The 13,920-nt window shown below is 34.8% G+C and overlaps 2 protein-coding genes across 4 annotated transcripts; both read left to right on the plus strand.

The window, feature by feature from the left end:
• Window positions 1-1,210: 1,210 nt before the first annotated feature.
• On the plus strand, window positions 1,211-5,888 carry LOC101212959 (protein WVD2-like 2). 3 transcript variants are annotated; one of them, XM_011661975.2, is made up of 7 exons: window positions 1,211-1,498; window positions 3,128-3,611; window positions 4,183-4,268; window positions 4,372-4,456; window positions 4,554-4,625; window positions 4,967-5,077; window positions 5,216-5,888. In XM_011661975.2, exons 2-7 carry the CDS (start codon window positions 3,132-3,134, stop codon window positions 5,501-5,503), a joined length of 1,122 nt encoding a protein of 373 aa, XP_011660277.1. In that variant the 5' UTR covers window positions 1,211-1,498; window positions 3,128-3,131; the 3' UTR covers window positions 5,504-5,888. The 3 variants fall into 3 exon arrangements, with proteins under 3 accessions (XP_011660277.1, XP_031745840.1, XP_011660278.1); XM_031889980.1 differs by lacking the exon at window positions 1,211-1,498 and adding an exon at window positions 1,553-1,788; XM_011661976.2 differs by lacking the exon at window positions 1,211-1,498 and adding an exon at window positions 2,375-2,494.
• Window positions 5,889-12,047: 6,159 nt separating this feature from the next.
• Window positions 12,048-13,590, plus strand: LOC101212719. The gene is made up of 2 exons (XM_004142482.3): window positions 12,048-12,735; window positions 13,450-13,590. The coding sequence occupies exons 1-2, from the start codon at window positions 12,246-12,248 to the stop codon at window positions 13,536-13,538; spliced, it is 579 nt and encodes a 192-aa protein (XP_004142530.1). The 5' UTR covers window positions 12,048-12,245; the 3' UTR covers window positions 13,539-13,590.
• The last annotated feature ends 330 nt before the right edge of the window (window positions 13,591-13,920 follow it).

The following is a 13,920-nucleotide window of genomic DNA, read 5'->3' on the forward strand; positions in this document are numbered from 1 at the left end:
CAAATGATTCACTTTCCAGAAAGAGATCGTGATCCTCAAGCCTAATTGTTGTCTCCAGTCTGCTGTGCAAGTTATTGATAGTTTTTGCTACTATTGGTCAATACTTAGTTTAAGCCATGTCATGTACATAAGTTTAAAGTTAAGTTAGTCAGGTTGTTAAATTTCAGTTTGGTTTAAAAATGTTAGATATAAGCAATGATGTTTTGCCTTAAGTACACAAGTACTTATTCCAAAATACCGTACGAGGTGTGGCATAAAATTAAGTCCATGATTTTCATCCACATGGCACCACGTTCGACATGAGTTTATTGTAGATTTCCACACCAGGGGTGGAAATTGTGGACCTGGTTCATGATTTTCATATAAGATTTATAAATGTTGTTACCATTTAAACATTCAAGAGTCACTGGCCTAATGATTTTCTGTTATCAATATGGTGAATTTACCTCATCTTATGTTTTAAGAAAAACCGTGAATCCAAGACATAAAATGAAAAATCATCATATTAATGGTAAAAAGTCACTGAACCAATGACTTTCTTACAACATAATTGGTAAAAAAAACGTTTTTTATATGAGATAAAAATTGTGGATGAGTTGTACGATTTTAACATCTATTTTTGTGAAATATATTTGAACGTGATTATTTATTAAAATAAAAAATGAGATCAACGGGTATAAGTAGTTTGAAAGATAATTGTAATAGTAAGTTTGATGAGAATATTGATTAGAGGAAATGCAGAGGAAAAAAGAAAAGAAAGAAAGAAAGGAAAAGAAAAATGAAATAAGATTTGTTTAGTGTATGAGAGAATAAAAAGAAAAAGAGGGTTCTCCAAAGAAATCTGAAATTGTGAGGAAATTGAGATTGGTGGGTGGGTCACACGTCCCAACAACATTGTTCTTCTTTTCCTTCCCATTTGCCTCCACTCTCTTTCAAAATTCCTACCCTTTAACACTTAAACGCCCCGCCCTTACTTACCTCCCATTTAAGAAAGTTGTAAAGAATGTTACTATTTTCTGAGTTAGATTGATGGTTATAATCACGTTTTGTTAATAAATAATTATAGGTCCTTAAGGTAGGTTAAAACAGTAGGCCTATCAAAATTTAAAGACCAATTTGATATTCAAAATAAAACTAAGTGTCAAACCAAAGAAAGGAAGGCAACACTAAAACAATCTAATATTCAAAATTTATATAAAAGGAAGCTACCGCCCACGGTTCAACATCCAAAGGACAGTTTTTTGGAGCACCTCTCACTATTGTAATCTCCTTTGAGGAATTACAAAATTATATTTAAAAAAAGAAAAGAAAAGAAAAAGTAAGAGCATTTCTTTTTTTTCTTTTTCCATTTTAGTTTGTCTTGTTATTCAGAGTGGGGGAGTAAGAGGAGAGGGTGGATTCATAGTGAGAAGAGAGAGAGGGTTGAGGTTGAAGATCTTGTCAGATCGAGCAACAACTGCTACCCAATCTTCCACATTATCTCCTTTTAATTTTTCAGGTGTCTAATTTTTCTTCTTCTTCTTCCTCCTCCTCAAATCTCTGTGTTTCGATCTTTACTATGCTTTTTCAGCTCTTTCGAATGGATGCCTGCTCTCAATTTCACTTCTTCTTCTTCTTTTTCCTGTTCATTTTCACCTTTCACCCTCTCTGCTTCATGTTTCCCTCTCTTTTCTTCCTGGGTTTTGGCTCTACCTTTCTACTTTACTTCTAATTTTGGTCTCTCTAGGAATTTTTACTCTAATGTGACTGAAATTCTGGTACTACTTCATGTTTCTATCTACTTTCTTGGTGGGTTTCTGCTCTTTCTGCTGTTTATCTTCTTATTTTTTGTCTTTCTGGTTTTACTTAAAGATTTTTGGAGTTCTTCTTCCTCAAATGTGAATCTAATTTTGGTTCTATTTGATGTTTATCCTTGTTTTCTTGGTGGGTTTTTACTCTCTTACTTTTTTAGGTTCTAATTTTTTGTCCCTCTGGGTTTATTTGGAGATTTTTGGGGTTGTTGGTCAAATGTGACTCAAATTTCCTTCCTATTTCATGTTTATCTCTTTTCTCTTGGTGGGGTCTTTCCTCTCTGTTGTTTTGGTTCAAATTTTTGGTTTCTCTGGGATTTTTGAAAATTTCTGGAGTTGTTCTTTCTCAAATATGATCTTGGTATTATTTGATGTTTGTCTCTATTTTCTTGGGGGGTTTCTTTCTCTCTTGGAAATTTGAACTACGATTATAATTTTCGTCTCTCTTTGATTGGTTTCTCTTGCCTTTCGAAAGTTAGTGGTGGACAATGAATAATATTTGAATGTTTAGCCTTTTGTTTTGGTCAAAGGTTTAAAGGGGTTCTTTGTGGACTTTGTGGCCTTTCATTTTCCATTTAGAGTGGTCGGTTGGTTTATTTGACTTAATGATGTCTTTTAAAGATAGCTTTACCATTTGTTTGTTTCATCAGGATTTCAGTTTTCTTCTTTCCTTCGAAATTCACTTTAAATTCTTTCTTCTATCAGTAAGTCTTTGGCCATTTCTAATGATATATGTTCTTCTTTTTCTTGTTAGTGTTTAATTTTTATTGTTTTGTATCTTTTTGCATGCTGTTGTTTCTCTTTCACATCCCAAGTTGTATGAAAGTTTCTTAACAATAAAATAACAGAGAATTAAGGTTCTGGTCTTTAGATTTCGTCTTCTTTAAGCTTTGGAGTTTCTTCATCTCAGCCATCTAGAATTGAACTTTGGAGAAGTCCATTTTTGCTATAATAATGGAAATTTTCATTTTATTTGTCTTCTATTGTTTTACTTTTTCTGAATTTCCCTATTATATGTATTTGGTTATGTGGTTGCTGAATTTACAAATTACCTTTTGTTTTTTTTTATTTTTATCTTATACTTTAGTTTGTTTGTTTGGAGTTTTTGGATAGAGATTTTTTGATGCCTCCACCTCCCCTAATTTCTCTCTAATCCTCTATTCAAGTCATTTTGTTTCTTTAAATCTTAGTTTAGTACATGAATTCTTGGCATGTACTGTTCTCTTCTTCTTTGCCCTATACTTTGAAATGTTATGTCTTTGGATCTAAAGTTTTGGAAAGATTCACTTTCACCCTCGTACCTGGCTGGAACTGTGTTTAACCGATCGCCTTCTCAGGATCATGGGGAGGGAGCCAAGTGCTGTAGCAGTCATACAAAAGCCAAATGGTGTTGCTCATGACATAGTACACGTTGCGCCGAGAGTTGCTCACCATGACATAGTTCATGTAGCACCGAGAGTCCCTGGTAGAAACATGGAGGCCAAGGACTATGAAGTAAAGGAATGTACTGAAGAAAACTTGATCATTGAAAAATATGATGAGAAGGTAGAGGTTTTAAGTATCAAAAGCACTAATGTTGATGGTGAGGAGAAATATGAGAAGTCTCGAGTTGAAAAGTTTGGTGAGTACAAGAAGTCAAGCCCAATTGGATCAAAATCTCCAGGAAATATGAAGGGGCAATACACTGTTCCTCAGCCGTTTACATTGGAAACTGAAAAGCGTGGTCCGTGCGCACATAATATTGGAAACGATGCAACTACCACTACTGGTGTCAACATTTCACCAAATCTGCAATCTCCTAGTGCTAAGAAGAACTCTCAGGTAATTAATATTCATAATTGGCTTATTATATTTGGTTAACCTGGGGATTTGTTTGTTTTTGCTATTTGAGGCCAAAGAATTGAAGTAATAAAGAAATGGCTGTCTTCTCTATTTCATTTTGCCTTCAAGACTTATACCATATCATGTGCAGTAATAAATGCTGTACTCGATTTTCCTAGGCTCACCCAATTTTTCTAGGCCGACCCCTATTAAATGACTGAGCTTTTTTTCTGGGTTTAAGGGTTGGCACAATTTGGGGAGTAGTTCTGTTTGGGGTGAGCTCAGGCCACTTGAAGTTGGGATTTTTTGCAATTTTATTTCTCGTATTGTTATTTTTTTCTGTTAATTTCTATCTCTTATTTGGTTCCTTTCTTAATTCTCTACTATATATACAAGATTTCTCATATAGTTACTAATATAATAGTGCTAATATTTTAACGTTTTACTATATTACTTTGTGGGAAATCAATAATTAGTTATGTACGATTGCAAATGAGTTTTCGTCAGTGAAGTTAGAATGATACGGTTTGGCAGTGATGATTAACGTTCAAAAATGTTTTCTTGTGTACAGCCAAATTCACCTCCTTCGTTAAGGAAGCATGTGCAGCTGGATAAAAAATACCATGATGAAGAAGATAATTGGTCCATCACTTCCTCGTATCCTCATTGACATCCAAATATATATATATATATTTACATTTTCATATTGTAAATTGTTTACACCTCCTTTTTGGCTTTTATGGTCCTTAGCCATGTTAAGTGTTGCTACTTCTGTGAAATCTAAGGTAACGGTCGGTGTTGCTCCAACTTTTCGATCAGCTAGTCGTGCTGAGAGAAGGAAGGAGGTAACTTAACTGACATTGCTTATTGCAAATATTCATGATGTTACAAATAAACATAGTTAAATCGCTAAATGCCTGTGATCAATTCTTTATTTTCCAGTTTTACCAAAAGTTGGAAGAGAAACACCAAGCTTTGCAAGCAGAGAAAAGCCAGTATGAAGCCAGAACAAAGGTATCTTCCTTCAATTCCAGACTTCTATATCGCTTTCTGACTTTTCCAACAAGTTCATTTTGTTAAATTTCCACTAAACCAAAAACCGTAAGAGTGATCGGTTATTTCACATCTACTTTTCTATGTCTGTTCTTAACGTCACACTTAAGCAGTAGCCTACGGTCTTAATCTGATTCTTGAAGTCCAATGTATAAGGAAGAGAATATTTTGACAAACCATTTTTCTCCATTTCTTCAACTTTTGATTGCTTGTGTTAGAATCATCTTTAAATGATTATGGAAGAAACTGTTAGAATCTGTTAGCACTGAAAAGGAAAAACACTTCATGATGTGATTTAATAGGAAGAGCAAGAGGCAGCCATCAAGCAACTGAGGAAGAGCTTAATCATCAAAGCAAACCCAGTGCCTACTTTTTACTATGAGGGACCCCCACCCAAAGTTGAACTCAAAAAGGTGAGTGTTCATAATCAATCTCTTCCTTCTACTCCAAGAATCATCAACTCATTACTAAATCTTCAAGTAACAACCTGCAGTCCTTTTTTTTTGTAAAAATTCTTAACCTTTAGCTTCTACGTGTGTTGGTCATTGCAGCTGCCACTGACACGACCCAAGTCACCGAATTTTACTAGAAGAAGGAGCTGTGGCGATGCAGTTAACTCAAATATAGAGAAGGGAAAAGAATGTGGTAGAGTGAAACGACACAGCCTTGGAAGCATCAGAACAGACCCGACTAATGTTATGACAACACCAAAAACAAAGGGGCAAATCAGCGGTCGGAATAGCGGTAGCAGGGTGAAGGAGAATAAGGAGACAACAAAAACAAGTGGTGCTAAGATTCCTGAGCAGAGAAGCAATTTGAATATAGCAGTTCAGTCATGAAGTTAGGAGTTTTGTCTGACTTGAGAAAAAAAGGGTTCTTCATCTTGTATTTGTTATTGTTGCCAAATGGATATTTCTAAAAGGAGCTGTCCTTTTTGTTTTCAGTTTTAACTGGATTTTGGTAATATGAAATTTGTAAATGTTTTGTAGTTATGATTTGTACTGACAAATAGCTTACTAGTTGTGTTTAGAGAGTGTGTGTCTGATTTTACTACTTTTTCCTTTCTTTCCTTTTTTCCTTTTGTTTTGGGAAGATTTATTTCACAGTTGAGAGAAGATTGAGCACAAGAGAAGTAGAATAGCATCAATGTATGGTTTCTTTTGTCGCAAAATCTTTATGCTAAAGATTTGAGGTTGCTAATTGGAACTTAGATTTTGAATGTCACTTCCTGAATGTTAAGGATCAGTTTGTTTCACAGGTTTTGCTATGGTTTTCAATCTGATATTCATTGTTTGAACATGCAATTTTACTTTATTTTATCTCTAAATTTAAATTTAATATCCTGAAAACTTTTGAATCCATCCACATGGATATTCTAATATCCTTTCTAAACTAATTTCGTTCGGTATTTGTTCTTACTGGACAACAAATAAATGTGTTATCAAATTGGATTTTGAAACTTATTATTCTGAAGGATTTATTGAAATAAAAATGTATAGCTTACTGATTGATTTAACATAAATGAAAAAGAAAACAATCAAGGAAATATCTCTACACAAACTAAAACAATTTTATTTTTATTTTTATTTTTACCACCAAAACAAATTTAGATGCATCTAACACACTACATAAATTACCATAAACTTCTCAGCCGACACCACGATACAAAAATTAATCAATTTGAGATTAATGGTTGGTTTTGTGGAAGGATCGTGAAAAATGTTAGAGTTATGATAAGATGTGTTTGGGGAAAACGTTATGTGAAAATGATTATGAGACGATTATGATAAAATGTGTTTGGGATAAGAGTTACATGGAGAGGATTATGATTTTTTTAAAAAAGAAAAAATCGTATTCTAAATCCGATATACATTTTCGTATATTTAATTTACCAAATTGTTAAGTTTCATTAGTTTTCTTAAATATTATCTATTTTCTACGTTTTTTACGCCAGCTTTTCGTGCCAAAACTTGTTTTTTTTTTTAATTTGTATTTTAACTCCAATACACAAATTATGTATATTTAATTTACCAAACCGTCTTAGCTTTTGTATAACAATTTTGAGTAATTTCTTCAAAGACGACATCCATTTTTTTACCTTTTTTTAATGTTGGGTCGTTACGTGCAATAAATTATGAATTTGTTTTTTAATTGTTATTCTAAATACAATACATAAATTGCGTATATTTAACAATTGATTTAAACCAATAACTGACAACATTATTTTATTCAAACGAAATGATACATGAATAACAAAATAGTTTCTAGGAAGAGAGTTTAAACTGAAGTCAATTACATGGAACACAATGCAAGAGCCAAAAAATGGGTCGAGCGGTTGAATATGTTGGACAAAAATTCACAGGTTTTTTTGTAAAATGACATTGTAATAGTCCATCTTCATATCCTCGGGTAGGTCCAAGAAGCCTTTATGACAGCCAGATTTTGTGTCATTTTCATCATAAAATGCGCCTTGTTCGCTCTACTGAGCTTAGGGATAGCCTGCAACTATTTAATGACTTTTCCTCGTACAACGTCTTCTTCCTGCCTAGTTATCTTTGGCCAATCCGCAATGGCTCTAAGCTTGTCGTTCGTATAGTCCTTGACATCGCAAATGACGTCCACAATCTCGATAGTTTGTCCTCCTCACTTCCTCTTCAATCTGTTGGAACCCAACCTACACGCTGGACCTACCAAGTCGTGTGCCCATCATGTCCTCGGGCGACATGTTCATTCCCTGGCAGTACATAGTAGGAAACTCCATATCGATCTTATCTTTTGGTTGAAATCCCTCGGATCTGTCCAACACATTGGACCTAACATTAGTGAATATCTTTGCATGTGCCCCTGTTGCACGATCTTTCTCGAAGACATACGAAAGTTTGTTGTAATATGGGAAAGGCTTGTTTAGAAGACCCTTCATTGCAGGCTGCGTCTATGAAAAAGTGTAAAAATAGTCGTAAGTTTTTTTAGTATAGTGATGTAAGTCCCCATTCGCTAATTTTTTTTACCCTATCCCAACTGTCAGAAACATCCTTCTCCATAACGATACACATAGCCTCGGCATTCTATCTTAACCCACCGCATGTTGGGCCCCACATTTCAGCAATTGCGTGGATCGTTCTCTTCAAAGACTTGATCCTACTTTCAATAACAGTGGTCGACGTTAAATTGGATCTTGGCATTCTCTCCCTCAACATTCTCACTAGTTGGATCAGGTAACCGAGTATGAAGGTCCCATTGTTATCTCCACCCTCTCGCATTCACTAAGTCAACAAGACAGTCAAAGAGGGTGGACTCCTCTTCCTTCATCCATGGATGTTTCGAGGCCCTTTACGAGCTGGCTATACTAACAAAGAAATGGAGAAAAAGCAGCGTAAGTGACTTATATAGACAATGAACACATGGAAAAAGTTGCTAATTCTGTTCATTGGTTGGTTGTCAAACATATTCGTTCGTACACCCAAACATTCTATAAAAATGACATCGACGGTGACATATTACAAGAATTAAAATAATGTGCTTTTACAACAACTCAAATGTTACTAGTGATTACACAACTGCCATCCATTGAACATCGCCTCGACGAGGTCATCCCTCCATTGACTCCATTTGTTTGAGGCCTCATTGTAGTTTATGTTGTTACCTTCAGTCGTTGCGTAGTTCAAGTCAACCTCATCGACGTCTTTAAGAATTTTGACGTTCGTTATCTCTCGATTTATTAGATTATGCAGTAGACAACATGCCATAATCGTGTGACATTGGTCTTGAGCGGGGTAGTGTGACTTTTCGTTGAGGACTGAACACTCGTTCAATAACATTCTGTGCGTAAGAATGTTTCATGTTGAAGAACTCTTTCGATGTTGTTGGTGCATTTTCGACTCCATACCACTCTTGGAGGTGATATCTTTGGCCTCTCTACGAAGCTAGAAATTCGTCCGCATTTGGGTACTCCATGTCGCAAAGGTAGTAATATCCTAGTATGATATCGACCTTGTTATATTTTGTAAATTAAATGAAGGTATTTAAAAAAACTTAAGTTTGGGTAATAGTTCGTTTACCCTTTAGAACCTTCAGCTCATTGGGTCATCAGATAGCATCTCGAAGGATGCGTGAGTCAGCTGCGAATCCTTTCCAGCCGAATATGACTAAAACAAAATCTCATTTCTTCATGTCACATATGCCAAGGACGTTTGTGGTCACTTCACCCTTCTATGTTCTATACCTAGGTCGATCACTGGCGGTCACGTTCACCTTTATGTATGTGTCGTCTAAGGCACCAAGGTAATTTTGCAGTGAATAATAAATGCCGAATCAGAACATCGAACAAAAGTTCACTTTCAATTAAACCCAAGATAAGAAACGATAACCTCAAAACACCGCCATCACAGATTGGTGCATGTGCCCATCACTGGTTGTGGTTTTGCCAACAAACTTGTCATGCAGATCTAACACACTACCAACAATACTAAGTTGAAATGTCGTGAGACTGTCTCACTTGACCATACAAACTCCCGTTGGATCTCGCAAATTTTTACATCGTGCGCTAGCACGTGGAGGAACATGACAACCATTCCTTTACGTCGTTGACTTTTGTCGATGCTGATTCGGTGGTTGTTCTAAGTAGATGACATAGAATTGCAAAACATCTTTTGTTCATTCTTATACTTTGACGACATACAAGATTAGACTTGTGGATCATTCGAAAGTATGTTAGGTGCCTAATTCTATGCCTACTATCACAAGGTATTTGAGTTAACCTCTTGTGGTCATTCAATAGTTCATCCAATGTCATTAGTAACTGACGTTGGGAGATTGTGAAAACGTTAGAATATAGACAAGTTGTGATGGATCCATTTCAAGCTACAGAAAGGGGAACGTCCTAAAGTAATTGGAGCATTAGATAGATCTTGAGAAAATGTGAAGGGAGCACACAATGAATATCGTTCTAAATAGATTTAAAAACAAGTGAGTGAGTAAAGCATAAAGTGGACACAACTCGTCAAGTGTGTTCGAGAGATGATGGTGTAGTTCGAGTGTTGTGGTTAATGGCAAAATATTTTATTAGTGGAAAACCAACAGGTTTCACAACACTAGATTGAAAAAGCTCATTTATTACTCAAGTCTTTCAGAACATACGTAAGAAAAGACTTCTCATTTGAAAACTACTAAAATAAATTTAGGTTTTCACTTGACATTCAGTTCTTTACTTTGGAGGAAATCCATGTAATAACTTGAGTAGAATGTTTGTAAAAAATTACGAAAAAAAGGAATACAATGTACTGAAAAAACTAACAAAAAAACGGTAGGGCAAAATTGTGAAAGCTTTTACAAATCAACTTGGACTATATGCTACATGGCCAATATAAATTTTTAAATAAGATTAAATTGAAAAACTGTGATATTTTGGTTATGATAGTGTTTTAAGAGTCGTAGTTGTGACATTGCTAAAAAATGCTTACTGTGTAAACAAAAACTTTTATAAATAAAATGGGAACATGGAACATGCATCAAATATATGGAAAATAAATTAATTGACAATATTATAAAAATTTATGAAAGCCAACACGAAAATTTACATACAATGTTTTTGGGTAATAGTTCATACACATTACAATGTAAGAAAAAAGAAAAAAAAAACACATGCGGCATGAAATAACGTAAATTGATGAAATGATGTAAAACCCAAGTACCTCGAGAGTTCAGGATATGTAATCGGGCTCACTGCAAAAGAGAACGTGTAATACATTTTTGGTGGATGGAGTTAAAAAGAAAATAAAAACGTGGCGAGTTTATACCTTTCCCTATCGACCTAAAAATAAATCGAGCTGCGTCCGGAGTTTTCCTTTAAAGACCCTTCCAAATCTGTATTTTACATATGTGGAAAAAGAGGAAGAGATCGAACGAAGAGAATGTCACCGTGAGAAGACCACTGTCTACAGTGTCATCGCCGTCGCCACCTGCCTTGTCTATTCCAATATGTAATTTATTTAGACTAATTTTGCCCTAATTAAGATAAGGATTTGAGGAAGAGCTTTGGGGATTGGCTTTCTGACGTATTGATATATATCCTGACGATTTCCTACCTCAGGAGAGCTCCCATTTCTTGTAGTGACAATTTTGTTTTCAAAATCCAAGCTAATTTTTAAAAAGAAAAAATGGTAAAATTTTAGAATTTATTTTATCTTTTAGAATTTAGCTAGGAACTTAAGTTACAATATAGATATATGCCATGGTTAAGAATTTGTAAGAAAGAAATCAAAACCTTCAAAAAGTTTAAATGACTTTTTTCCCATCTATGGTCCCTTTAATTTTTGCTTTATTGTTTTAGCATTTTTTCACTGTGAAAAGTATGAGAATTAGTCAACAGAAGAGTCAAGTGTTTAGGTTTAGATCATGTTTTTTTGTGAAGTGTTTGCCTCAATCACATTATAGTCTTCATCAAGTCCTAGTAGGACTTGAGAAATTACGACTCTTGTTGGAACAAAACATCCAGCTTGTCCTAAATTATCATTCACACATGTTATTAATACCTTTCCTGGTTTATTGGAAATAATGTTTGGCAAAGGTAGTTCTCCTCCGCTCGAGATTGTATGCCATGACTTGTGCAACTACCTTTGGAGTCATTGAATTGTACGTACAACCACCCAAGGAGCAATTGATTTAGTACTTACATTGATTGAGGGGAAGAGTGTTAAAAACTGGAGTGGAGGATGAGTTGCTTAAGGCGTGAGCCATGATGCTCTAATACCAAGCTAAATTAAGACAGACATAATTGTGGAAAAACGATTTCTATATTTATCTTCAATAATGAGAATGGATCCTTACGATCAATTTATATAGAGGAACTAAAGAGTAGGACACACGAATAATGAAGAAGTTATTTTAATAAAGCTACACATGACACAATCTAATTGGTATACACAATATTCTATCGAATAGAATGATAACAAATTTGGTCTTCTCAAGATTTTCTGATGCGACTTTTCTTACTCAAGTTGATTATATAACCTAGTGTATTTGGGCTTGGCTGCCGAACACTTAGACTCTCCTATTGACTGATCCCCATCCTTAATATGCATGGTAGAATAATTAAATCAAATATAATAGCTCTAATGTTTTAACAAAAAGATTTCCAAAATCTCAAACAAAATTTCTACGGAGAGAGAACTTTGAATGATTTTTAATCGTAAAGTTAAGATGAAATGTTCAAAATGAAGAAGGGCCTAAAAAATTCTAAGTATAGCAAAGTAGAAAAGAACTATATTAAGGGTTTGTTAGAAAGGAATGGTGGAAAGACAATAACTGAATCAACCTCTCCCTATGAATGATGCCTATTCATCTTCCATTCTTCTCCATATCATTCTTTCTTTCTCTCCATTAAAGCCCTACTTTGCTTCTTTCCCCTCACTCGGTCGGGCTGGCTCTGGCCTTAAATCTTTAAACCAATTCCCAACTTGACCACCTCCCCATCCTGACCCCGGCCCTCTCCCCTCACGAGGTGGCTGGCGGGTCGTCAACTTACCCCACCGCCACTCGCTTTTTTTCTTTCTATTAATCTTCTTTTCTTTATTCCTAACCCTAATGGATAAGAAACACTTGCAAAGGGTGCCTTCATCCCTATCTTCATCCTCATCGTGCCCGTCTCTCCATGAGTCGGAGGACGAGCTGAAGCACATGCCGTTGGCACCACCGCAGTTGAAGAACAAGAAGCGTTTGTCAAAGCAACTTTCGATGTGCGAGACGCCAAGGGACCTTGCATGGGAGAAGCGACGACGACAGATGCTCCGCCCGAGGAACGGCTCAACAGACAGGGACGACTTGACTGATGAGGACTGGAATGAGCTCAAAGGCTTCATTGAACTAGGTTTTGCATTCAATGAGGAATATGGGCACAAGCTGTGTGGTACATTGCCAGCCCTTGACCTTTACTTTGCCGTCAATCGGCAGCTTTCACCAAGTCCCGTGTCAACGCCCCAGAGCAGCGCCTCGGCGTCATCGTCACTTGGTGGAAGGTCTTCATCTTTTGAAAGCCCCAGGAGTGAGCTTGATACATGGAGGGTTTGTAGCCCAGGTATGAAGATATTGCATTCTGTACGGATTTTAATTTATTTGCAATTCATTATTTGTGAAGTTATTTTGCCCCAATTTCTCATTCTTTACATGTTGGAAAATCAAGCTTCTTAAAATGTGACATTGCATATATCAACCAAAAAAAATGAAAAAAAGTTATAAATAAATAAACAAGAAACATCTATATCTTATATTTCGAAGTTAAAATAATTTAATAACCCTTTCGTTTTTGAATTTTTCATCAGATTCTAAAAATATAACCAAGTTTTTGTGTTCAAAACCAGCTTGTCTTTTCAAAATGTTCTAAAATGTATTAAAAAGAAAGATCAAGTCGAATTAGCGTTTATATTCTTAATTTTTATAAATTTTTTAAAAAAATCAAATAGATATGAATTGGACCTTAACACCTTTTCTAAATGTTAAAACCTACCCTTCCATATTTCTTTAGCTGCTATAACATTTTAGTTCTTGAAAGGTTCTTTTAAATCTGACATGAAATATTTCATTATAAATCCAACACTTTGCCAAATAAGGATATACTAAAATCTGAAGCCACATATCTTCCATCACTTATCAAATTATTAGTGACAACACAAAACATTTTTCTACAAAGCATATATCCTATTACGATTATTACAATTATTGTATATTTTAAAAATATTTTAGAAATAAAGCTATACACTATTAATTTTTTCTTTATGTACTAAATATGTAGGCGAAGACCCAAAGCAAGTGAAGGCAAAATTAAGACACTGGGCTCAAGCTGTGGCATGTTCAGTAATGCAATCGTTGGGAGAAAAATAAAAGAAAAAAAAATTTGAGGAAATATATTGTACAGATCAGAAGAGTAAAAATATTAAAAAATATTTTTTTTAAAAAAGAAAGAGGCAGAAGGGGTTTGGTTTCAAATCTGGACGAATTAGGGTTTGTTGCTAATTTAAGCTTTAAATTAATTAATTCTGCAATGCTCTTTGTAGTTTAAACAACAAAAATATCTCTCTGGTTTGAAGCTAGCTTATTATATGTATGTGAGGGCCAAAGGAAAAGCCAGAGCCTTTAATGGGAAAACTTTGGTATATAATTAATTTAGGGCTAAAATATGTTTTTTTTTCATGGTCATTATTCAATGTTCATTGTAATTCTATAAATATATATATACACATATATACATACATATATATATATA

This window comes from Cucumis sativus, chromosome 1, assembly GCF_000004075.3.
Source record: "Cucumis sativus cultivar 9930 chromosome 1, Cucumber_9930_V3, whole genome shotgun sequence".
Classification (NCBI taxonomy): Eukaryota; Viridiplantae; Streptophyta; class Magnoliopsida; order Cucurbitales; family Cucurbitaceae; genus Cucumis; species Cucumis sativus.